Source organism: Poecilia reticulata, chromosome 21, assembly GCF_904066995.2.
Source record: "Poecilia reticulata chromosome 21, P_reticulata-male-v2, whole genome shotgun sequence".
Lineage (NCBI taxonomy): Eukaryota > Metazoa > Chordata > Actinopteri > Cyprinodontiformes > Poeciliidae > Poecilia > Poecilia reticulata.
The window spans coordinates 24,748,169-24,774,065 of NC_088850.1; the positions used below are offsets into that span (position 1 = coordinate 24,748,169).

Below are 25,897 nucleotides of genomic sequence, written 5' to 3' on the forward strand. Positions count from 1 at the left end.
CTCCCTTCTTCCCCCATTTGTGAACAAGATCCCCAGATACTTAAACTCCTCCACTTGAGGCAGGACGACCCCCCTGACCCGGAGAAGAAGGCACTCTACCCTTTTCCGGCTCAAGACCATGGCCTCGGATTTGGAGGCACTGAGCCTCATCCCGGCCGCTTCACACTCGGCTGCGAACCGCTCCAGTGAGAGCTGCAGATCACGTTCCGATGAAGTCAACAGGACCACATCATCCGCAAAAAGCAGAGATGCGATCCTAAGGCCACCAAAACGGATCCCCTCAACACCTCGGCTGCGCCTAGAAATTCTGTCCATAAAAGTAATGAACAGAATCGGTGACAAAGGGCAGCCTTGGCGGAGTCCAACTCTCACCGGAAACGAGCCCGACTTACTGCTGGCAATGCGGACCAGACTCTGACACCGGTCATACAGGGACCTGACAGCCCGTATCAAAGGGCCCGGTACCCCATACTCCCGGAGTACCCCCCATAGGCCCCCCTGAGGGACACGGTTGATCGCCTTCTCCAAGTCCACAAAACACATGTAGACTGGTTGGGCGAACTCCCATGCACCCTCCAGGACCCTGCTGAGGGTGTAGAGCTGGTCCAGTGTTCCACGACCAGGACAAAAACCACACTGCTCTTCCTGAATCCGAGGTTTGACTATCCGACGGACCCTCCTCTCCAGGACCCCTGAATAGACCTTACCAGGGAGGTTTAAGAGTGTGATCCCCCTGTAACTGGAGCACACCCTCCGGTCCCCCTTTTTAAACAGGGGGACCACCACCCCAGTCTGCCAGTCCAGGGGAACTGCCCCCGATGTCCACGCAATATTGCAGAGTCGCGTAAGCCAACACAACCCCGCAACATCCAGAGCCTTAAGGAACTCTGAGCGGATCTCATCCACCCCCGGGGCCCTGCCACCGAGGAGCTTTTTGACCACCTCGGCGACCTGTTGGTGCTGCACTGCTTCCCCCTCCTGAGACGCCGGATGGTGGACCAGAATCGCCTCGAAGCCGTATGGAAGTCTGTCTCCATGGCGTTCCCAGCAGACCCTCACTACACGTTTGGGCCTGCCAGGTCTGACCGGCTTCCTCCCCCACCACCGGCGCCAACTCGTCACCAGGTAGTGGTCAGTGGACAGCTCCGCACCTCTCTTCACCCGAGTGTCCAAGACATACGGCCACAAATCCGATGAGACGATGACAAAGTCAATCATCGAACTGCGGTCTAGGGCGTCCTGGTGCCAAGTGCACATATGGACACCCTTATGCCTGAACATGGTGTTCGTGATGGACAATCCGTGATGAGCACAGAAGTCCAACAACAGAACACCGCTTGGGTTCAGATCGGGGGGGCCGTTCCTCCCAACCACGCCTCTCCAGGTCTCACTGTCATTGCCCACGTGAGCGTTGAAGTCTCCCAGTAGAACAAGGGAGTCCCCAGGAGGGGCACTCTCCAGTACCCCCTCTAAGGACTCCAAGAAGGGTGGGTAATCTGAACTGCCGTTTGGCCCGTAAGCACAAGCAACAGTCAGAACCCGTCCCCCCACCCGTAGGCGGAGGGAGGCTACCCTCTCGTTCACCGGGGTGAACCCCAACGCACAGGCGCCCAAATGGGGGGCAACAAGTATGCCCACTCCAGCCCGGCGCCTCTCACCGTGGGCAACTCCAGAGTGGAAGTATGCCCAGCCCCTCTCAAGGAGACTGGTTCCAGAACCAGAGCCATGTGTCGAGGTGAGGCCTCTCCTTGGGCTGCCACCTTATCGTGGTGGAGGGGTTTGAGTGTCCCAATGATCCCAGGAGCTATGCTGTCTGGGGCTTTATGCCCCTGGTAGGGTCACCCAAGGCAGACAGGTCCTAGGTGAGGAACCAGACAAAGCGCAGCCCGAAGACCCCTATGATGAATACAAATTTTGGACTTTGTTTTCCCTCGCCCGGACGCGGGTCACCGGGGCCCCACTCTGGAGCCAGGCCTGGAGGTGGGGCACGATTGCGGGCGCCTGGTGGCCGGGCTTTTACCCACGGAGCCCGGCCGGGCTCAGCCCGAAGAGGAGACATGGGTCCCCCTTCCGATGGGCTCTCCACCTGTCCGAGGGGCCAAAGGGGTCGGTGCATTGTGCTATGGGCGGCAGCCGAGGGAGGGGACCCTGGCGGTCTGATCCTCGGCTGCAGAAGCTGGCTCTTGGGACGTGGAACGTCACCTCTCTGGTGGGGAAGGAGCCGGAGCTAGTGTGCGAGGCTGAGATTCAAGTTGAATTATTTTTCAACTCGAGCAAAAATGATCTGGACATAGGCCCGATGTCTTTTTTTTTCATCCCAACGCCGTTAGAAAGAAAACGTCACCACAGCTCTATAAATATAACATTTGGGCCAGATGTGGCACAAATGCAGAATTCTCATTTAATTTTTAGGCAGAATTGTTCCAGACACAGACCGGATCAGAGCCAGAGCCTTCTTTCAGGTGTCAGACCGGTTCATGATCCTAACCCGACTCATAGCTGTGCATGTGGTAAACCTTTGAGTGACTGTTATGATCTGGAGCCTTAGATTTGGTCCAGATCTCAGTGCTGTAGGTTTTATCTGTGCTCTCTTTTCATTCTGTATATAAACATAGAGAGATGTCAGTCACAGTTTGTCACAGAGTCTGTGTAAATGTCTGGTGGCACCAGCAGACGGGCAGAGCAGGGCCGTAAAGTGGTTGGGAGGAGGGGGTAATGGCCCTTTGGCCCCCCCTATTCCGGCTCCTATGTCTGACACCAACACTGACAGCAAGCTTTTAATCATTTCATAATATCATAAATTACAATCTAATCTTTTTGGGTCATTTTACCTCTTTTTAATATCTGGTTATTTTAGGTAAAAGACCATAAACAAAATTCACAGTTATCTTTGAAAGTACAGTCTCCACTGACTCACTTAGCAAAACAGCTACTATCATAAAATGTTCTTTCACAGACAACACAGCAGAAACATTTAATCAAATTTACTCTTTCACCAGGCTGCACAGTGGCGCAGTTGGTAGAGCTGTTGCCTTGCAGCAAGAAGGTTCTGGGTTCGATTCCCGGTCTTTCTGCATGGAGTTTGCATGTTCTCCCTGTGTGTGCGTGGGTTTTCTCCGGGTACTCCGGTTTCCTCCCACAGTCCAAAAACATGACTGTCAGGTTAATTGGCCTCTCCAAATTGTCCCTAGGTGTGAGAGTGTGTGTGCATGGTTGTGTATCCTGTGTGTGTCTGTGTTGCCCTGCGACAGACTGGCGACCTGTCCAGGGTGACCCCACCTCTCGCCCGAAACGTTGGCTGGAGATGGGCACCAGCACCCCTCCCAACCCCACTGAGGGAAAAAGGGTGCAAGAAAATGGATGGATGGATGGATACTCTTTCACCGCACCCTTATGACAACTTCCAAAGTAGATAACCTTTTCTTTATAAATCACTGAACAGCAGGGGACCAGTATAGGAGGGAAAAGTGATGACACATTTCTAGGGGCCCTGACAAACAATTATTTATTTTTTGTTCATAGAAATAAATAAAAAAATTGGGGCCCTGTCAATAACAAAATGAATCATATTGCATTTTTAAAGGTTGTTTTAGCAGTAAAAATGTAATGTTCCCACTCCCAGACCAAAAAACACACATCCATATTTACCCTGAACCCCCCAAATGGTTAGTTCCTGTTTGGAGCGCTTCAGAGTGACGCTGTTAGCAGCAGTCAGTGGAAGACATGAACGACTGTGGCAGTTACTATGCTGCTAAGAAAAGTTATAAAATCAGATTTTCCAAAAAAAGAGAGGGAGAGAAAAAGGCAAGAGTGTTAATTTATAACAGTTTTTCTCCAAGAGAGGTGAGTAGACTGTGAGATTATCAACCATTTAGCATTATTAGCTTAGCTACAGACTACTGTTTGACTCCTTTTCACTAGCATTTAATGAATTAAGGAAAAAAATTACCAACACATTCATATATTTAACTTGTCCCTTGTACCTTTTACCACTTAACAACAAATGAGTGTCGGTCAGCAGCAGCTCTAACCCATGTCCCTCCTAACGCGTCCTCTCCTGAGTAAAATTAATGGTGCAGTATGTTACTTTTATATAAATATTTTTTTCATGTTTTTAAAACTGTCATTATGTTGTGACAGTATGGCATGAGAGGTAATCTGTGAAAAATCTATTTCCTCTGCTTTCTCCCAGTGCTAGAAACAACCAATCAGAGGCAGGAGAGTTTTAGTGTTGTCAATGACAATCTCATGTGGTGCTGCTCATCCTTGCTCCACCTTGATTTGTGCCGTGCTGCAGCTAGCATAGCACAGAGCTGTGCAGATTCAAACTGTGAATGCTCAGTTTAGTTAGCATAGCTACTAATGACGGTAGATAAACGGTTTCTTGTAATGATAAGTTGTTTCTCCACCATTAGCACATTTAGCAGTGAGTGAATGAGGTTGATTGACAGCACTAAGAGCGTCCACCTAGTTCTGATTGGTTGTTTTGGTCAGAACGGTGCATTACTTTAACCAGTAATAGTAATTCAGGAAGGAGGTGGAGGAGATTGATTGTTTTCAGATTATCTGTCTCATAACAAACTGCTAAGACATAGTGACAGCTTTAACAAATATGGAGAAAACATTATTTTTATTAAAGTTATGTACTGCAGCTTGAATAAAATGCAACTACATAACATTTTTGAGAAGTCTGGATTGCTTTATGTGTAGTTGCACGTGACCTTTGACTGTTGCTCATGGGGAGACATTTCAGAATCAAAAACTAATAGAAAAAATGTAAGCAACCTACTTGCATACTGGATGTGGACTGTTGGATGTTAAATTCATGACCAGTAAATAATGTGTTAATTATCAGAATTGAACCAAAGAAAGTAAGGCAGATGCAGCCTTTAAAATTGTGACGCTTTTTATGGGTCAAATAGACTAAAAAAATTTTAACAGCAGCTGCGGGTGGAGGGGGGGGGGCAAACAAATTTTTTGTCAGGGGGCCCAAGATTCCTGGCGGTGCCCCTGCTGAATGGCTGTGTCGACACCACAATACATTGAAGATCTGCTGTTGCATCAACCTTCTAGACCTCTCAGATCTTCTGATCCTGGTTCTGGTCTGCTCCGCATCCCCAGAATCAGTACCAAATATGGAGAAGCAGCATTCAGCTTCTATGCACCACAAATCATAAACTTCCAGAAAACTGCAAAACAGCTGAAACACTGAATGCTTTTAAATATAGCCTAAAACCCACCTGTTTAGAGTTGCTTTTGAAACATTATCAATGAAACAATCAACATTTTGATGTGTAATGACTGCACTTGACAAAATGTGTGCAAAGATGGCACTTGACAATTGTTGACTGTATTTTCTACATCTTTGTATGTTTTTATGATGTGCCTTTGAACTGCCTTACTGTTGAAAGGACCCAGTCTTTTACAGGACTGAAATATCAGTCCACTTGATATTTCAAGAAATTCATTGTGCAATGTACTCTGACTAGATTCCCACATGCAAGAGGAAGAGGACCTCAGCCTCACTGATCCCCCACCATACGTAACATGTTTTCTGCCAACTAAGCCGACCTGCAGTGTTTGCTGTCAAACTTTTTTGTCCTACCCAATTGTATGTTGTAATGAAAAAGGTTAATTTTTTTTTGTTTTCAGAGCCAGGTTATGCAACTGAAACACAAAAATCGCACAAGTTAAAGGGGAATGGATGCTGGGGTTGCCCAATGTGCTGCCGCTGCATTTCTCTCATGAAATGGATGGTCAGTTGGGTCAACCCTAATGGAGCTGAATGTGACTTCCTCTCTAAATCAGACACACAGTGACACATAAGATTGTGAAGCAGAGGAAAAATAGGAAACTCAAGCCTTCGTTTGCCACATTTGTGCTGACTTTTCATTCTGGAAATTGGAACTCTGTTGATTAATATCATCTTCTGCTGTGTGACAGAAAAGGCCGCACTCTGTAAAAGTTTTTCTTCTATGTGGTTAATTTCCATTTGTTTTACACATTTTCAGCAACATTCATTTTATGGAGATTTTCAAACAGGGGGAAAGGACTGAAAGAACAATGGTTGCTAAATGGAAACCGCTTCCTCAGTCATCAAACTTACCTCAAATTTTCCCCTTTTCTCCTGCGGCTCCACCTGAGTCTTGTTGGACAATGCTGCGTCACTCTTCGGAATGCCCTCTCCCTCCATTTCTTCCACTATCATCACAGTCTCCCACTTCCCAAAAGTGGTGGCAGGGAATATGTCTGACCTCATGCTATCTCCAAAATACGCCACCTGTAAATTCAGGACAAAACACCATTTCATTTCAGCTGTCTCATAGGGACCATGCTCTCAGCAGCAAGTGTGAATGTTTATCCAACATTTCATGCAAGGAATAAGAACAGAAATGACAAGGAGAGGGGTTGGAGCAAAATTGCTAATGCATTGATGTATCCAGTATCTTTTCAGTTATTTAACATTAACTTGACATAAGTTGGTTTACTATAACAATATTTTAGTCATTCAGCCTTGACACTGACCCTAGCCAGATGCATTTCAGTAATTGTGACTAGTAAAACATTTACTATGCCTGGTTTTAAAATTAGTTAAATGCATCTGTTATTTTGTGCCCATGGCACAAAAAACAGAACAACTCATCTCCATATCATAGTGCAGCAAATAGAGCTGCTCTCTCGCTGCCCCACTCCTTTATCCAATGTTTTTTTCTTTTTGTTACGTCTTTATTGCTTAAAATAAGTCCATGAACTATTCCCATTGCTTTTACATCATCAGCCATGTTTGTCTACTCTAAATTCACATGGTGGGGTTTTACATGATTTTCTGTCTGTATTCAGAATGTTGTTGATTAAAATCAGTTCATGTGGTGTTTGATGCTCCTGCCATGTGGCTAGATGCCACACACAGTACGATCAAACCTCTCATACCTAAGATTTTTTTCAGGCTTTGAAATTCTGGGCAGAATAAGGTTTGTCTTGGATATTGAAATCTGATTGGACGGAACACCGATAATCCATACATGCGAAGCAGCGCAGACAAGAGAAATGTTGTAAAAAAAGAATAGAGAACAATAACATTTCACTGAGGAAACATGAATCAAGTTGTAAAAATTCCCTTCTCACCCTCCATGGGTGGTCTGTTTCATCCTCTGAGCTCGGGTCCTCTACCAGAGGCCTGGGAGCTTGAAGGTTCCTCCAGTATCTTGGCTGTGCTAGAACTGCACATTTTTGGACTGAGATGTCTGATTTTGTTCCTGGGATCTGTTTTATCCACCAGCACAATGTCCGGTTGGTTCTCCATTACCATCCTGTCTGTCTGGATCTGGAAGTCCCACAGGATCTTAGCTCGGTCATTCTCCACCACTTTTGGGGGTTTTTCCCCACTTTGATCTCGGGGCTTCCAGTCCATATTCTGCACAGATGTTCCTGTACACTATGCCCGCCACTTGGTTATGTCGTTCCATGTACGCTTTCCCTGCCAGCATCTTGCACCCTGCTGTTATGTGCTGGACTGTCTCAGGGGCCTCCTTGCACAACCTACACCTTGGGTCTTGTCTGGTGTGGTAGATCTGAGCCTCTATTGCTCTGGTGTTTAGATGATATAATACATATATTATGTCAGTGTTGTGGTAAAGACCACCTAACTCGAGACCAAGACAAGACCAAGACCAGAACGTATCAAAACCGAGTCAAGACCAAGACTTTTAGGGTCCGAGACCGAGTCAAGACCAAGACCACTGCCCCGTGCTAGGACACGGTAAAATGGTGAAATATGATCAAAATTGATCTGAAAGATCCATATTCCCATAGAAACACCTAGATATTAAATACTTAATAAATTTTACCAATATTAAAATGAAGTACTTCCATCTTTGTGCTACACTCTGCGGTGGTCTCGTGCCAACCCTAAAAAGATAACGCCCTGGGTGTTTGCCCATATTACTCATGTCATAAACCATCACTGTCTGCACCATTAAACATAGCAATTGAGCCAATGCCCGGACGGTAAATAACGCTCAACTATGAACACTAACCAAGGAGCAACAAAGAAGTAACCAAGCACAAGGCGCTCACCGTGACTGTTTTTATCCTCTCCCGCTACATGAAGCAAGGCAGTCTGACACCATGGCAGACATTACAGCTGCCACTTTGAACAAAAACAATCAGAGCAATGTGCATGATCTCGTGCTCTTTCGTTCTTGTGTTTTATTTGTTAATTAAAAAAATATCAATGTACATGATTAAATAAAATAATGATAGCTACTGCAGTGTACGCAGAGCATTACAAGAACAAAGAACGGCTCTCAGTAACACTCGCAGTCAGATTTTCTAAGTAAAGAGCCGTTCAGAAGAATCGGACTGTTACTGAATTTCACATCACTATATTGCAGACTTTTGGACACAGCGTTGTCCCATATATGCGACAGTCAACACTCAGTCAACAACACTCAGTCAACACCTCCGCACAATAATTAAGTGCAGTGAGTGATAACTTTTTTTCCATCACAAATGCTTATGTGTCTCTGTACTGCTAGCTTTGCTAGCATCATGTCAACGGAGCTTACCTTCTTTGAGCTACTTTTCTAAGTGACGAAAAAAGTTAGACGTTGTCCCCACCGTCTGTGAAAGCGAAGCGATGCTGAGTTAGCTGTAGCCATCGGAGTTCTTATGATTTATGCAGCGCTATTCTATTGCTGATGATTAGACAGTAATAGAACAAGTTTGCCACTGAGAGAAAACCACTGCCCATGTCTTGGAGCGCCACGTACGAGTGAAAGGTGGAGAGGGGGAGCGGGAGTAACGGAAACACATTATTGCTTGGATTTTAATCGGTACGTTTTGCATCCACTGAAACAACAATGTGTCATGTAACATGGTTGGTGGTGGTGAAGAGAGACGTAGGCTGAACCCAGGTTGTAGAAAAATGACGATTTAATGATAAATGTACAGCTCGACAGTCCAGAAAACAGACAGCAGCACGGTGAGCGGAGATAGGCTAACCGTGGTAGCAACTGAACAGGAAACGACTGCTTAGAGAGCTGGCGCCGACATAGGATTTATCAGTTCTACTATGACGACTTATTACAGTTTAACCGACTCAGGACTACACAGTTCTACTGAATGGCTAACTGAAACAGGCTGGTACGAAGACCTAGACAAACGACATACAACGTACGTTAGACAAGGACCCGACGAGGAACACAGACAACAGGTGGGACTAAATACACACGGGGCAATCAAGGGAACGAGACACTACTGGGACAATCAACGGGGAAGACGCAGAGACAGAGACTCACAGAGAACAGGATCACGCAGAAAAAAACTCAAAAACAAACACACAGAAACACAGATCATGACACAATGTTAATAAATAAACTGGACAGTGTGTTGTACGTTTAGTGATATTTTCACAGTTGAGGTCTCGACTGGTCTTGAAATAAAATGCAGAGTCCTCAGCGCCATCAAAAAAAGACTGATCTCGAGTACTACAACACAAACAATGAAATTTTATTTATATAGCACATTTCAGCAGCAAGGCATTTCAAAGTGCTTCACATAATTAAAAATAAAAACAGAATAAACACTGAGAAAGAGATTTTGAAAAAGATTAAAAAAAGATAAAAACATTATTAAAAGTAAAGATAAAAACATCGATCCACGTGAGGACTTGCCCTTATGGGGTCTCCTCGAACAGTTTTAACAGAGTGACATCATACAAGAATTCTCAAACCTCAGAGTTTTAGCATCTTACAAGGATTCTCAAACCTAAGACATTAAAACCCGCAATTTAGCCATAAGCAATTCTAAACAGGTGGGTTTTAATTTGAGATTTAAAGGCACCCAGTGTTTCAGCTGTTTTACAGTTTTCAGGAAGTTTGTTCCAAATCTGTGGTGCATAGAAACTGAATGCTGCTTCTCCTTGTTTGGTTCTGGTTCTGGGGATGCAGAGCAGAACCAGAACCAGAAGATCTGAGGGGTCTAGACACTTGGTACAGTAATAAGAGATCTTTAATGTATTGTGGTGCTAAACCGTTCAGTAATTTATAAACTAACAACATTATTTTAAAGTCTGTTCTCTGAGCTACAGGGAGCCAGTGTAGGGACTTTAAAACTGGTGTTATGTGCTCTATCTTCCTGGTTTTAGTTAGAATGTGAGCAGCAGCTTCTGGATCAGCTGCAGCTGTTTGATTGATTTATTAGTCAGACCTGTGAAGACGCTGTTGCAGTAATTAATGTGGCTAAAGATAAACGCATGGATGAGTTTCTCTAGATCTCGCTGAGACTTAAGTCCTCTAATCCTGGAGATGTTCTTCAGGTGATAGAAGGCCGACTTTGTGACTGTCTTGATGTGGCTCTGAAGGTTCAGGTCAGATATATTGTTTTCTGTTTTCAGGTTTTTTCCTGTCAATACCGATACCGATCACCCATGAGGGCCGATCACCGATACCGATCACATAATTTTTTTACATTTTTTTTATCATAAACACTACCGGTTACATTATGTGGAAAAAGGAACCATGAATTCACCTTAATTTAGACAAAAACTTGTTTTTAATTACTTTCTCCAAGAAGAAAACTAAACAAAACAGGCATTGTGCAAATTGTACTGCTATCGGTAATACTATCTTTAACAGACTGATAACATATGAAGGCTCTGAAGAGGCTAAATAATGCAAAGAGTCAAAATAAAACCTCTCAACATTGCCAAAAAAAATTCAAGTATAAAACTTAACATTCAAAGGCAAATATAGGATCCATTACAATAAACAATCCAGAGTTACTGAATGAAAACTTCCTGATAGCATGGCGGCTAGCTGACTACTGCTAGTTCTGAGTGGCTGTTTCTGACCGAGTGGAGTAATTATGCAGAGCAGGGAGGAGATTGACTATTTTTTTAGAGATTATCTGTCTCATGTTAGGACAGCGAAAGTTTTAATACGTATGTAAAATGTATTTTTTAGGTTAGATGCTGCAGCTTTAAACAGAGGTTTGGTGTGAGAGTCACTACCAGGTGGAGCAGAAGCGGGTTAGGGTAGCGTAGCTACAGCTGCTACGCTACCTGTAGCGTAGCAGCGGTTCAGCAGCGAGAGCAGAACCAGCATCTTACATTGCAGCTCGAAGACTTAAATAATTTTGTGGGTTATTTGTTTAGCTTTCTGTCCGTCATGCTAATCTGGGTGAGTGTTTGTAGCTGTGCTCTGCTTTACCTGCTATCTGATCCTCCGTATGTCTTTTTACTGCAGTGAGCCTCGATGTAGCCAAACTCTATCAAGTATGGCATTGTTTTTATGTCGTATTAGCTTTGTTGTGTTGATGTATTTTGACGTGCTTCAATTTTCCGCCGCAACACGCAAACTTCCCCAGTCACTCAGTGCGTTATAGTTCAACATCGCTTAGGATTTGTTGCTGCGCGGTTGCACATGGTGAAGGAAAGAGGAGACCAGCTGCACAGGCAGGCTGAGAAATGAGATGCAGGTGATCGGTATCGGCAGCGAGCCAATGATCGCCGATCACCGATCATGCACTTTTTCACGAAAATCGGCCCAATTATGATCGGTGACCGATCGATCGGCACACCTCTAATTTATATATATATGTATATATATATACCCCGTATTTTCCGCACTATAAGGCGCATGGTATAGACGCTGCAAGAGAGGTTGGAGTTACATTATGCATCCACTAGATGGAGCTGCACTAAAGTGAATATCAACAAAACAGTAACAACGGTTGGCGAGGAGAGCCTTCTGCGACTGGACCGGACGATGGTCACCCTTCTCCATTGGCACACAGCATGTTGGTGGAGAACGTGGTGCTAAATGACCTGCAGACGACCTGATTATCAGGTCGGTAGGTAGATAGGTCAGTCAAACTTTATTAATAGATTACAAACCAGCGTTCTGACAACTATCCCAGCATGCATCGCCCACTTCTTCTATGGGGGAAAATGAAGTCGGCGGCTGCTTACCGTAGTTGCTAGACCTGTTGTGGCTCAACATTGGTCCATATAAAAGGCGCAACGAATTATAAGACGCACTGTCTGCTTTTGAGGAAATTGAAGGTTTTTAGGTGCGCCTTATAGTGCAGAACATTTCGCAGAAGTTTGATTTACTTGAAGTTATATTGTGTTGTTTAAGTGTTCCCTTTATTTTTTTGAGCAGTGTATATATTAGTGATTCTGCTAGTGTTCAGGCCTACAGAGAAGGCCTTGCAGTGGACCAGAAACCGCTCCATAACCACAGGGCATTCTGAGTAACTGCAACCAAAACAAACCTGCATATCTAGCACCAGTGTGAGAAATGGCTCATGGCGTTTTTTCAAACACAAAAGAAAAATCCTCCACCAGTTAAAATCTGACACCACTCCATCTTTGCTTATATTTTCTGAGGAAGGAAGTTGTGCTCAGTTGCTTCTTCAGAATTTTTTTCATTGTTCCCTTCAGTGGTTCTTGGTGCAGTATCCCCACAGGTGATGAGAGGAACAGTTTGCTCAAAGAGTTTGGTTAATTTGATGCAACGCAGTGAGAAAGTGTACTACACTTTAGAACAAACGTATTATTTTTGGTCCCCAATTCAACCGAGTCTATAAGGTCTGACAATACACTTAGTGATGCTGATGAAGAATGACCACAGCCTTTATCCGTAAAGTTAAATTCTGTCAGACTCTCTTAAAGAAACTGGTCACGCTTGAAGCCAGTGTCCTGATCATATCCACCCCCTAGAACGGTGGGGGTCATGGCAGGTCTGGCAAGAGGTTCTGCGCTGCGTGTACCGTAATCTTCCCTCAATGTCTCTATTCAGCCCACCTGCTTACAGCTCTGTCAGGTTAAAGTGGAGAAAAGTGAAAACACAGGGAGCTTGGATCACCCTAGAGGTCTGTTTAAAGAAGATCTAAGCGCAGGTTGACACCAGATTCCATGAGAGTTTTCTCCACATGGCTGAGAACAAAGGGGCATTGAGCACAGAGCTGAGGGGAGGGGCAGGGAAAGTAGGAAGGGATGTATATGATGACAAGTTGTGCCAGCTCAGTCCGAGTAGGTTTGCATCTGCCTAGTTTGTAATGACACTTTTGGCTTGTCTGTTCTGTTTGCATAAGGCACACAACACTGAGCTACATTTAAATGTTTTCTTTTCCATATGCTCTACTGGAATAGTTGGCTAAGATTAGAGTGAGCCAAAATAAGTCAAACCCCTCCCTCCAAAAACGTGCACGTCAGGCCAACATGAAGTTAGATTCCCATGTCTTATGTTTCTCTGTGAGGACCTCTTTTCACATGTAAATCATTCACTTAAGGCATATAAAGCAGAAGTTCAATGCTTTGGTCTGAATTACTGGTTATTGTAGCTCCACAGATCCTTCGTTTACCCTATTGTGAGGCGCATTTTACAGCGACTCATTTTGATGCGGGGTTTTTTTTATGTTAATGAGACATTTCACGACCCGCCCCACTCCAGGTCGCAGAGTGCTCCACTCCACCCATTCTGCCATTTTTGTAGTTTAATAGTAGCGATAAGATTATCTACTGCCAGAAAAACTATATATTACAAAGTTTATTAAAGATGTCAGCAATGGAAGACTTGTCCATCCAACCTTCCATGTTGGAGTCAGAGTCTGACCCAGAGCAGGAGAATGAAGATAAACCTGCAGAACCACACATTCAAATAAATGCATCCGATGAAGGTATAACTGTATTTACACATGCCAAATCCCTACAATATAGTTGCTTAACTATAGTATCTACGCATGTCAGATGCCTATTAAAATATTAATGCTACCACAAAATGAATGAAGTAAACAAAGCCTCAACATAACTAAGGAGTAGGCTAACGCGAGTGTCCAGAACATCACTGAATGCATTTGCATCTGTTTCCCAAGACAAAAATTGCAAAAATAAGCAAGATATGTAGTACATTTATATCCTCAAGAAGGCAGCTAAAAGCTAGCACAGCACTAGCAGGAGCATAAGGCTCAATGCTACTATCAACCAATGGCTAGGACGTCATTTATTAATAAATAACATTCATCTCTAACATAAGCTTTGCCATCTTTAACTGGAGCTTACCACTTCACTGTATACCTTGTCAGTAGAGAGAAGGAACTGATGCCTCAATCAGACAAAGTCTTTTGGAAAATCCCTTGATTCTGGCAAACGTTGCTGAAGCAGTGGTCCTTAAGTGCTCGGTGCAAACTGACTTTCCCCACTAATGTGGTACATTCCCAAGAAAAATTACTTTTAACCAGAAACTTCAAAGAGGCTCTGAAGCCGAGGGATGATGTAAGGAGTCATGTTAGTACAACCTATATTTTGAGTTTTCTGCCTGCAATGTCGACATAACTGAACTTGGACTGCAAAATTGCTGAGGAAAAAAATGGCGGATTCATAGAGTTCATTAGGAAAAATCATGACCTTGCTTAGCAGTTCCACAGTAAATGGGGTGATGTCATAGTCAAGAAAAATATTATTACTGAAAAATATAACCCAAAGAGATTATGCATATTTATGCAGCACTGGCAAAGAATACGTTTTAATCTTTTTGCACTCCTAGACACTCAAAATACACACAAAAATTATTTAAGATTCAAAAAAGAGGGTTTTTCAGGATATGTACCCTTGGTTTGGCAAAATTGCACAACTGTTTGCGTAATAAGTTGCATTTTATAGAAAGGTCAACCCAATTTACCACAATAATTGGGTTGGATGTTTGCAGGGACCAAAAAGTATTTTTTCAGCTAGGAAAACTGTTTTGAAACAAAATGTAAATGATGTTCCCAACTGAAGGGACACAATTGAACAACATACAATCCACTGAAAATATCAGTTTGTAGTTGTTTTTTTAAAGATTTATTTTGGCTCTAGTGGCCTTTATTTGATAGTTAATTAACAGGAAAGTGGGTAATGAGAGAGGGGGAAGACATGCGGCAGAGGTCACCAGGCCGGGAATCGAACCTGCGACAGCCACGTCAAGGACTAAGGCCTCCATATGTGGGCTGTGTTCAACCCCTTCACCACCACAGCACAGCCAGTTTGTAGTAGTTGTTGTAGAGACAATCATGTTCAACAGTCTTTAGGTTGTACAAAACAATAATTTTACTAAATAAACTCAAAAGAAAATGTATGTAATCTCTTATTTACTTAGATACACAGAAAACAGAGTGGTTACTGATTACTGGGCTCAATTCCCAGCTTTTGGAATTGCACAAAATATGACAGAACACAATTTAAGTCAGAATATCTGACAAAAGAAATTAAACTTATAGTCGTCTTGTGTTTCACATTGAAAATAGAATGTTGCAAGATTGAGACTCTACAAGGAATAAATTCCCAGTATGCTGGCAAAGAGCTGCCCTTTCAACAGTCTGTCCAAGGGCCACGTTTCTCCACTTCAACATCCGTGTGTGAATCTCTGAGCTGATTTATCACAGAGTCCTCACCCTTTTATTCTCTGCCAAAGACTGAAGTTTTGAGTCAATCTCAAAGTGAGCTGTAGATACCTTTCTACTACATGTCTGACAGCTTGCTCCTATCAGTCAACAGCTTACCTTGGGTTCTAGTTTTCCTGTCATGGTCTTGAGCAGCTCGTGGAGGTGTGGCCAATTGCCCTGGGAGTACCAGCCGGGCTTGTCTAGAGATGGAAGCCCCTCTGTTTCTTCCACATCATTCACTGTAGGAGCAAAAACAGGACAAGATGACAGACTTTAGCTTCATTAAGCAAACTCTTATGTCATTCTGGAATAAAACATTTGGTGAGATTCAAGACATTAAATTGATGACATTAGATTTGAGTTGCATGTGACAATTTCTGATGCCTCATCTCCAATCCTGATCCAGAAGGATTCCTCAAAGGGTTCAGTCCCATCCAACTATCAGCCAATAACATGTTTCTCATGGAAGCTCATGTCAGGCATCATAGCAGCTAAGATAAGCGGGCACATGGATAAATACATGAGCACGGCACAGAAAAAACCGACTCAAGAATGGGGCCACAATCAGTCACCTCCTCCACATGAATGACATCAAGCTGTACGCCAAGAGCAAGCGAGACATCAACTCACTGATCCACACCACCAGGATCTACAGCACTGACACTGGGATGTCATTCGGACTAGAGAAGTGTGGTCGGATGGTTACAAAGAGAGGGAAGGTCGCCCACACAGAAGGGGTCTCACTCCCAGAAGGAACAATAGCAGACATAGAGCACAGTTACAAGTACCTGGGAATACCACAAGCAAATGGGAACCTGGATGAGGTCACAAGGAAAGGAGCCACAGCCAAATACCTCCAACGAATAAGGCAAGTCCTGAGAAGCGAACTCAATGGCAAGAATAAGATTCATGCAATAAACAGCTATGCCTTACCGGTAATCAGATACCCTGCAGGAATAATTAGCTGACCAATGGAGGAGGTAAAGACCACGGATGTTAAGACTTGGAAGCTACTAACCATGCATGGAGGGTTCCACCCCAAATCCAGCACCCTGAGACTGAACACGAGCCATAAGGAAGGAGGCAGAGGACTAGTGAGTGTGAGAGCCACTGTCCAGGATGAAACATCCAAGATACATAAATACATCAAGGACAAAGCCTCAAAGGATGATGTGCTCAGCGAATGTCTCAGACTATGGGGAACAGAGGACGAGGTGCTGGAGGTACCATCATGGGAGGACAAGCCCCTTCATGGGATGTACCACCGACAAATAACTGAAGTTTCTGATATCAGGAAATCCTACTAATTTCTGGAAAAAGCTGGACTCAAGGACAGCACAGAGGCTCTCATCCTGGCTGCACAGGAACAGGCCCTAAACACCAGAGCAATAGAGGCTCAGATCTACCACACCAGACAAGACCCAAGGTGTAGGTTTTGAACAACCTACACCTAACACATAACAGCAGGGTGCAAGATGCTGGCAGGGAAAGCGTACATGGAACAACATAACCAAGTGGCGGGCATAGTGTACAGGAACATCTGTGCAGAATATGGACTGGAAGCCCCGAGATCAAAGTGGGGAAAAACCCCCAAAAGTGGTGGAGAATGACCGAGCTAAGATCCTGTGGGACTTCCAGATCCAGACAGACAAAATGGTAATGGAGAACCAACTGGACATTGTGGTGGTGGATAAACAAGGAAAGCCGTTGTGGTGGATGTAGCAATACCAAGTAATCAGAAAAATGGAGCACGAGAAATTGGAGAAATACCAGGGCCTCAGAGAGGAACTGGAAAAGACCTGGAAGGTGGAGACCACAGTGGTGCCTGTGGTCATCGGGGCCCTCAGGGCAGTCACCCCCAAAATGGAGCTGGAACTAAAACAGATCCCAGGAACAACATCAGACATCTCAGTCCAGAAATGTGCAGTTCTAGGCACAGCCAAGATACTGGAGGAGAACCTCAAGCTCCCAGGCCTCTGGTAGAGGACCCGAGCTCAGAGGATGAAACAGACCACCCGCGGAGGGTGAGAAGGGAATTTTTTTTTACACACACACACACACACACACTACATTACACAAATATAACCAAACCAACTTTATTTATAAAGCACTTTAAAACAACCACAGCTGATACAAAGTGATGTACATTAAAACAGTGGTCCCCAACATTTTTATTATCGCGGACCGGTCAAGACTTGGACAATTTTGCTGCGGCCCGGGGGGGTGCGGGGGTGTTGGTGTTCCTGCTAAATCCTGAATATACCCAATTTGGGTTGTCTTGGAGTTTTTATCGCAACCTGTGGGGTTTTCCCAGACTAGGAACGAGAATATGACCTGCTGAATGTGACAGGTAGCCAATCAGAAAGCGCGGTGATGTAAGAACATAGGGGAATCCCAAACAGCTGACATATCATGCAACTGAGTCCGGTGGATATCGGAGATGATATGTGGAAATGTTTATTATTAAATCTAAAGGTTTATTCAGTTAAAAATGTTAACTATGAAACAACACAGTCACCTCCAAATCATAGTGCCGCAAATAGAGCGGCTGCTCCCGTCGTCTTTTATCCACCGCCTTTTCTTTTTGTTACATCTTTTAATCTCTTAAAATGACTCCACAAACTATCACTATTGCTTCTACATCATCATCTGTGTTTGGTTATTCTAAATTCCCGCTATGTTGGGGGTTTTACTGGATTATCCTCTGGAATCGGGATGTTCGTGACTGGAATCGGTTCGTGTTGTTCCTGCCTTGGACACACGAACCGATCGAACCTGTTGTACTTTTATCAGCTTTGTGGTCACAGAGGTTTGGAGAATCGGCCGACAATTCTTAAATCTTTCCGTCTAAACCAGACTTAAGACTCACCAGCTCTACTCATCTCCTCTCGACCATTGCCCAAACGCTCTGACTCTGGTCACTATGGTAACGTTTATACATCCCTTCAAAATAAGATACAGAAGCACCACAAAAACGAACATTTTACTTTCGTGAAAATTTTAACTCACAATAATGACTAACGGAGCCCTGAGCTTGTTTCTCTGCAACCAGACGGTCCCATCTGGGACTGATGAGAGACAATGACACCCGAAGTGTTGCTAATATCCACAGCCTGCTTGGTCTCTACGTGGCGAAGCAGCTTGAAGCTTCATTGTCTCATTAGCAGCCGGTCGCCGCATGTTACGCAGAGCGGCTTGTAATGTGGGACTCACCTACCGGTCCGGGATAAATCCATTCTCCTGTCTGTTCTCTGGGCCTTTTCCCCTTTGCAAAGAAACTTTCCAAAGACATCTGATCTGTTTCTTACTCATTTTGCTGCTTGTAGCCTCAGTGTTGGCGCGCAAGTAACCGAGAGAATCCGGTTAAAGGATTTTCAAAATAAAAGATCCTCCAGACTCAAGTAATACATAAAACGGAAATATTTCACTATTTCTCGCGCGGCCCGGTACCAATTGGTCCACGGACCGAGGGTTGGGGACCACTACATTAAAACACAACATAATAAAAGAAATAAAAACTTTCAGTTTAAAAACAAACACATACAATTTAAAACTAGATCCCGCTGGTGTTGAAAGCCAAGTAAAATAAATGTGTTTTAAGACGAACTTTAAAAGTGGACAGTGAAGGGGCCTCTCTGACCTGCAAAGGCAAGTTGTTCCATAACTTTGGGCCCATGACAGAGAAGCCCTGTCCCCTCTGAGCTTCCTCCTGGATCTCGGTACCTCCAGGAGCAGCTGATCTGCTGACCTGAGAGACCGATAGGGTTTGTAGGGGTGAAGAAGCTCAGAGAGGTCAGCCGGGGCAAGATTATGCAGTGATTTAAAAACAAACATAAGAATTTTCAAATGAATCCTAAAATATACAGGCAGCCAGTGAAGTGAGGCCAGGACAGGGGTCACATGTTCCCTCTTTTGAGTTCCTGTCAGAAGTCATGCAGCTGCATCTGAACCAGCTGCAGACGTGAGAGCAACGACTGACTGACTCCCAGATAAAGTGCATTACAGTAATCCAATCAAGTCGAAATAAAAGCGTGGATCACTGTTTCAAAATGTTGCCTGGAAAGAAAAGATTTCACTGACGCCAATCGCCTTAAATGATAAAAGCTGGACTTAACCACGGCTCTGATTTGGCTGTCCAATTTAAAATCACTGTCCACCTTAAAACCAAGATCTGTAATAACAGGTTTAAAATAAACCTCCAAGGGTCCCAGGTCAACAGAGGAGGACTCACAGGAGCCACTGGGTCCAAACACCATCACCTCTGTTTTGTTTTCATTAAAATTTAAAAAGTTCAAGGCCAACCAAGCTTTAATATCACCTAGACATGCCAGGAGATGTTTGATGGAATGGACATCCTTCTGCTTCATGAGCAAATAAATCTGACAATCATCAGCATAGCAATGAAATGAAATCCCATTTTCCCTAAGGATGGAACCCAGAGGCAGTAAATAAAGTGAGAAAAGCAGAGGGCCCAGAATTGAGCCCTGCGGGACACCATAAGACATTGAAGCAGCAGATGATTCAGTCACTAATTTTCACTGAAATGGTTCTCTCCTCCAGGTAAGACCGGAACCATTTAAGAACAGTGCCATCAATACCAACAATGTGGTGTAATCGCGATATTAAAATGTGGTGGTCTACAGTGTCAAAGGCAGCAGTTAGATCAAGTAAAATCAGAACAACATGGTTACCAGAATCACATGCAAGAAGGATGTCATTAAAAACTTATTAAAGCAGATTCTGTGCTATGAAGAGTTTTATAACCTGACTGGAAAACCTCCAGAATGCCATTGTCGTCTAAAAACTGTGTCAGCTGGCAGAACACAATTTTTTCTAAAACCTTAGAAAGAAAAGGCAGCTTCGAAATCGGCCGATAATTTGCCAGAACAGTATGATCAAGGCCAGGAGTGGCTGCACTACTGCATGTTTAAAACTAGCAGGGACCACACCTGAGGACAGACTGCTATTTATAATTGCAAGAACAGGCGGCCTTATGCTAGATAAAATATCTTTTAAAAATCGTGGAGGGACAGGATCACTGGGGGAACCTGATGGCTTAATGTGGCCAACCACGTCCTCTAAAAGTGAGACAGTCACAGGCTCAAACTGAGTGAAAGCAGCAGAGCAAGGGACCGAAACAGAGGGGTCAGAGTCAGGAGCTGTGATAAGAGCCCTGGTACTATCAACCTTTTCAATAAAGAAACGCAGAAACTTGGCACACATGTCAGGAGAAGCTTCCAAACAGGAATATTAAGCACAGAGTCAATGGTGTTAAATAAAACATGTGAGTTATGGCTGTTTGAGGAAATGATATTTGCCAAATATTCCCTTTTAGCCTCTTTAACTGTGCTTTGGTAGAGACGCCAACAGTCTTTTAAAATCTGAAAAGTAACCTGCAGTTTATCCTTGTTCCATCTACGTTCAACACGGCGACATTCCTTCCTTGCAGCACGAGTTCTGTCATTAAACCAAGGCTCAGGTTTAATCCTTGGCTTCCTGGTTTTTAATGGAGCAACCGAGTCCAGGATGGTTTGACAGGAAGAACAGAACCAGGACCAGAGCTCTTCTGTATCAGAGTGGAGGAAGTCAGATGATCCACAGAGCTGAAGAAAAGCAGTAGAGAACTGAGTGGCAGTGGAAGGGTTAATAATCGGACAGCGCCGAACAGCAGCGCGAGTTTTAACTGCAGTAGGTGGCAAAGTAACACTGAATAAAACAGGCAGGTGATCCGAGAACACAGAGTCACAGGTTTCCAGGTTAGTCACATTTCAGACGGCAGGAAATAACCAGGTCCAGTGTGTGTCCGTGCTCATGTGTAGGACCGGATACGGCCTGTACCAGGTTAAAAGAGTCCAGAAGGCTTAAAAAGTCCTTTACCAGAGGCTTATCAGGACAACACACGTGTATATTGAAGTCTCCAACAATAAGAACATGTTCATAGTTATAATCCCAGATAAGAAGTCAGAGAAGTCGCTTATAAAATCCTTATTATATTTGGGGGGCCTGTAGACGACAGCACAGAAAACTGGGTTTACGTGTCTCATCTCAAATGACGTAAACTCAAAGCTGGGGAAAGACGCCTGTAGAAAACACTGCTTACATTTATAGTCTTGTTTGTAAACCGTCGCTGTGCCTCCTCCTCTCCCCGAAGCCCGTGGTGAACTGTGGTGAAGCTCAGATAGAGAACTGGACTCACCAACACTCAGCCACGTCTCAGTCACACAGAAAATCCAGGTTTTGGTGACTAAAAAAAAAGTCCCGAAGAATAAAAGTTTTATTCACAAGCGACCTGGCGTTTACCAGGCCAATCCTGACAGGAACTGGATCCTGGGCTTCGACAGGTTGGGAAACCCGGCACAGCGGTTTCAGGTTTTGGAGACACCGTCGACGCATGTTGATATAATTATCACAGTAAACAATTTCACTCATTGATAGAGAAAACGTATTTACAAAAGGCATATCAATTTTATTTCTACAGTATGTACTCAGAACAGTATGTCAACTTAAGAAGACATCCATGTTGGGTCCTTGGTGGGGGCCAGTCTGCAGTGAACTGGTGGATGACAGAGGCAATAATATACTGTAGTGAGCAGTTTGAAGCAGAAGTCCCACCATGTGATCCACAGTTTTCCCACCTGAGCACAAACTTCATGCACTTTGTTTCCACAGGCACCACAGGAGAATCAAGTGTAACCTGTTAAAAGGTAACTCCAGGCCTCGAGGGCCGGTCTCCTGAAACTTTTAGGTGTCTCTACTTCAACACACCTTCAACACATAATGAGGTCGTTAGCAGGACTCTTGAGAACCTGACTGCACTTAGGAGGTGATTCAGTGTGTTGAACCAGGGAGACATCTAAGAGTTGCAGGAAGAGTTGCCGAGGAGCAGGATTGCCCACCCCTGCTCTAGAGTTTCCAGACTAAGATCAAGTTTTCTTAAAAGACAGAGTGTCTGTGAACATTAAAAATATAGTCAGTGTTTTTTAGGAAAGTTGAGCTGACTGGAAAATTTTAAATACCTTGGGTCATTTCTGAACAAAGTTTCAACAGGTCAGCCATTGATGGAAACTGGACCCAATTTAAGGAGGTCCAGCTCACAGTAGAGCGTATTTAGGTCATATAATCAGCTCTACATCCTTTAGACAATTACAAAAGTACATTGATTTACTAGAGAATTTATATTTTACACTGCCAGTAATGCTGAAGAAAATAAAGATTTTGTGGTATGCTGGTATAATGATGTATTGATGTTACATCAATACATCATTGATGTTGTCGTGTAAACGTTGGCGTTTACACGACAACGATCCAAAAAAAACGGCACTTTTGTTCCGTTTTTGTTGGATCGTTTACACGATAACGTTCTGATTACGATCTGTGTTTACACAGTAACGGTGCACATCGAAAACGTGTAATGCTCTCGCTGCGCCTAGTTGGTGCTAGGTTCTATGAAACTTTGAAAGTGCGCATGTGTTTAAAAAAAAGTTGTACTTGAAGGCATGTGGATTTCCGTGAGAGAACACGCATTGTGTGCGTCTGATTAGGGCGCATGCAGTTGGAAAAAGTGGGATAACTTTGCCGAAAAACCTTGTTTGAGCTTTCACGGTGTCTGTAGCGGCCCTGGACTGGAAGCTGTTTATTGTTTTTACCTTGGAATGGCCAACAGTCTGTTATTCCTATATCAATTTGATAAACTAGGACTTCCCGCACGTCCCATATCCGTGTCCTCTGTTACCTTTTTCAGAAGTTAAAACAGTTTTATCCGTCGCTAACAAGTCGTAACCTGTTTTTCCGAGCCGCCTTCAAACGCAACATGAACGCTGAGACGCTTGCGCTGGGTTTACAGCTGTGAGGCAGGAAGGAGACCTGCTGCTGCTGCTGCTGCTGCTGCTGCGCAGGTGTGTGTTAGAATCATGGCAGCAAACCAGCAAAACGTAAATAACTGCAGTTTTTTCCCCCGAACTAACCGACTGAGTTGAGTGAAGCTGTTGGATGCAGGTGATGATAGCTAAAAGATGACTGGCTAGCTAATATCAACACAGCACGTTAAGCTTGTTAACAAGTAGCCTGTAGGCTACTGGTGTTGTTGTCTATGTTCAGCAACGTAGATTCATTTTGCCCCCCAAAATAAGTCGATGCCCCTCCTGTTAAACTGGTCTGGAGCCGGGCTGGTCCTGGTCCGTAGTTCTCTAGATGAGAGCGCTGAACAAGCAGCCTGTATTTTGCCACCTGGGCGGTGCGGAGCGGTGAAGAGACGCTGAGGGAACCGTATCTGATGGGGAAACAGTAACACCAGCATTGTGAGTAGTTTCTTCTTCTTCTGTGGATTGTAGGAAGCAGCTATGTTTTGCGTCATACTATGCATGAGCTGGGGATTTTCTGGAAGAAAAGATCCGTTTTCTAGGTTTACACGACAACGGAAAACGGTACGTTTCAGAAACATCGCACTCTGGAACCCGTTTTCAATCTGTGCCGTTGTTAGAGAAAACATTCGGTGGTTTCGTGTAAATGCGCACTACAAACGCAACAAAACTCTTCTGTTTTCCCCCGAAATCGTTGTCGTGTAAACGGGGCCTTAGAGGAAAATTAGAACCCAACCAGAACCCAGGAAACCCAAAATATAATGAAAAGTGAAGATTAGGAGCCTAAAACAGCAGAGAAAAGAAATGATTCTATAGGAAAACAAACATTTGAAATATTTACATAATAAATTAGAATAGAACACCACTTAATCAAAATCTACACAAAAAATAGGGACACTTCTTTTTATAAGAATAAAATTCCCCAAGCTAAATGAATCAGGACCCGAACTATAAAAACTGATTATAAGAAAGGCCAACATCAAAAACAAAAAGTCTGACCTGAAAAAAGCATAAAAAAATCATAAGAACCATAAAAAAAACCTAGAATTTAAAACAAAATTTTTTGGGGGAAAACTAAACCTGAACAGACAGAACCCCAACCAGCAAAACTGTAAACCAGGATAGAACTTAAAACCTTATACTGAGAATCAATTAGAACCAAACCAACCCCCCCCCCCCCATGTTTCTACTCCCTTCCTCACCCCTGCCAACTCTTAACAAAACCCAAACTATTAACCTAAACCCACCAATTTTCTCTCAACTAGGGCTGAAACGATTCCTCGAGTGATTCGAGAACCTCGATTATTAAAATTCCTCGAGGAAAATTGACCTGCCTCGAAGCTTCGTTAATTTATGTTTTATCATTTAGCGCACCGTGTTTCAGCCGGAACATTATTTGCGTTGAGCGGAGCTCTGACTTTTGCCTCTGAGTTGTTGACGGAAGCTACGTGTTGGCGCCATAACATCCAATCTTCAAGTTCGGCCCGCGGGGACTTTACTGATTGGTGATAATTCCGGGTTTTCATCGTTTTTGTGGGACCAATAAACATCCTTAAAATGACCGGCGAGATGCCGGGAGTTCGGCAGCCTTTCTGCTCCGGAGCTGCTGGTTGAACGGCGGGAAGAAGCTGAGGAGGATTTATACAGGTGTGCGGAGACACTGAACACGGCGGGCGGCTGAGGGTTGATGCTTACAGGGTAAGAGCAGCTTTACGGACGAACCGCACAATAAACTTAATATCATCCCGGTCTGAACAAACGGGAGGCGGAACATGGCGGGTAGATGAGTTTCTGAACGGAGGAGCCGTAAATATCCCGTATTGCTCCCCCGGTCTACAAAAAAGTAACTGGTAGGGAAGCTCAAATGTGGAACAAATAGACTGATGTTGATATCCGATAGTAACACTGGTGTTATGGAAGATTTACCAATATTTTATTTCATAATTGTTTTTATCCGATTACTCGATTAATCGTAAGAAAAATCTATAGATTACTCGATTACTAAAATAATCGTTTACAACAGCCCTATTCTCAACCCCCCTCTTTTCTCTCCCTTTCCCCCCCACCTTTATTCCTCTCTTCTTTCCCCACCCCTCCCTATCCCCTATTCTGAACCTTCACCAATCCTTAACTCTTATCCTAACCACACCTTTCTTCTTGCCTAAACCCTCAACCCCCCTATGTCCCCCCACCCCCCCACTATTTCCCCCTTCTTTTCCCCCCTCTCTCCCATATTCTTAAACCTTCACCATTTCTTAACTCTTAACCTAACCATACCCTTTTTCTGACCTAAACCTAACCCTCTCACCCACACACACAACCCCCACAAACCAACCCCCCCACCCTCGTTTTCCCGCCCTCCTCCTGTTACTAACACTTCCAAAGTTCCTCCTCCTATGATTATGAACACCAACATAACATTCTTGTGAAGAGCTCGGATAGGACGGTGTTTACAGCAGTATGTACAGGCGGATCAGTTGCTCGGCTGTCTGGCTCTGGTCTGCTCACTCGTTCCCATAAATTCGCTCTTTCAGGCTGAATACAGAAGTGATTCCATGGAGATAACTCAGGGAGGCTCCTTTACAGTAGTTTTAGGCTGAAGAAGCTTGATC

General features: G+C 44.0%; 1 protein-coding gene across 1 annotated transcript in view; it reads right to left on the reverse strand.

Annotated features, from left to right (window-relative positions):
* The window catches only part of nt5dc1 (5'-nucleotidase domain containing 1), a 125,078-nt gene that overhangs the window by 8,206 nt on the left and 90,975 nt on the right, over positions 1-25,897 (reverse strand). Inside the window, exons 9-10 of the mRNA XM_008398592.3 lie at positions 15,544-15,665; positions 6,107-6,280 (exon numbers count right to left, since the gene is read on the reverse strand). Coding sequence (XP_008396814.1) covers positions 6,107-6,280; positions 15,544-15,665 — 296 coding nt within the window. The remainder of the gene's footprint in view (positions 1-6,106; positions 6,281-15,543; positions 15,666-25,897) is intronic.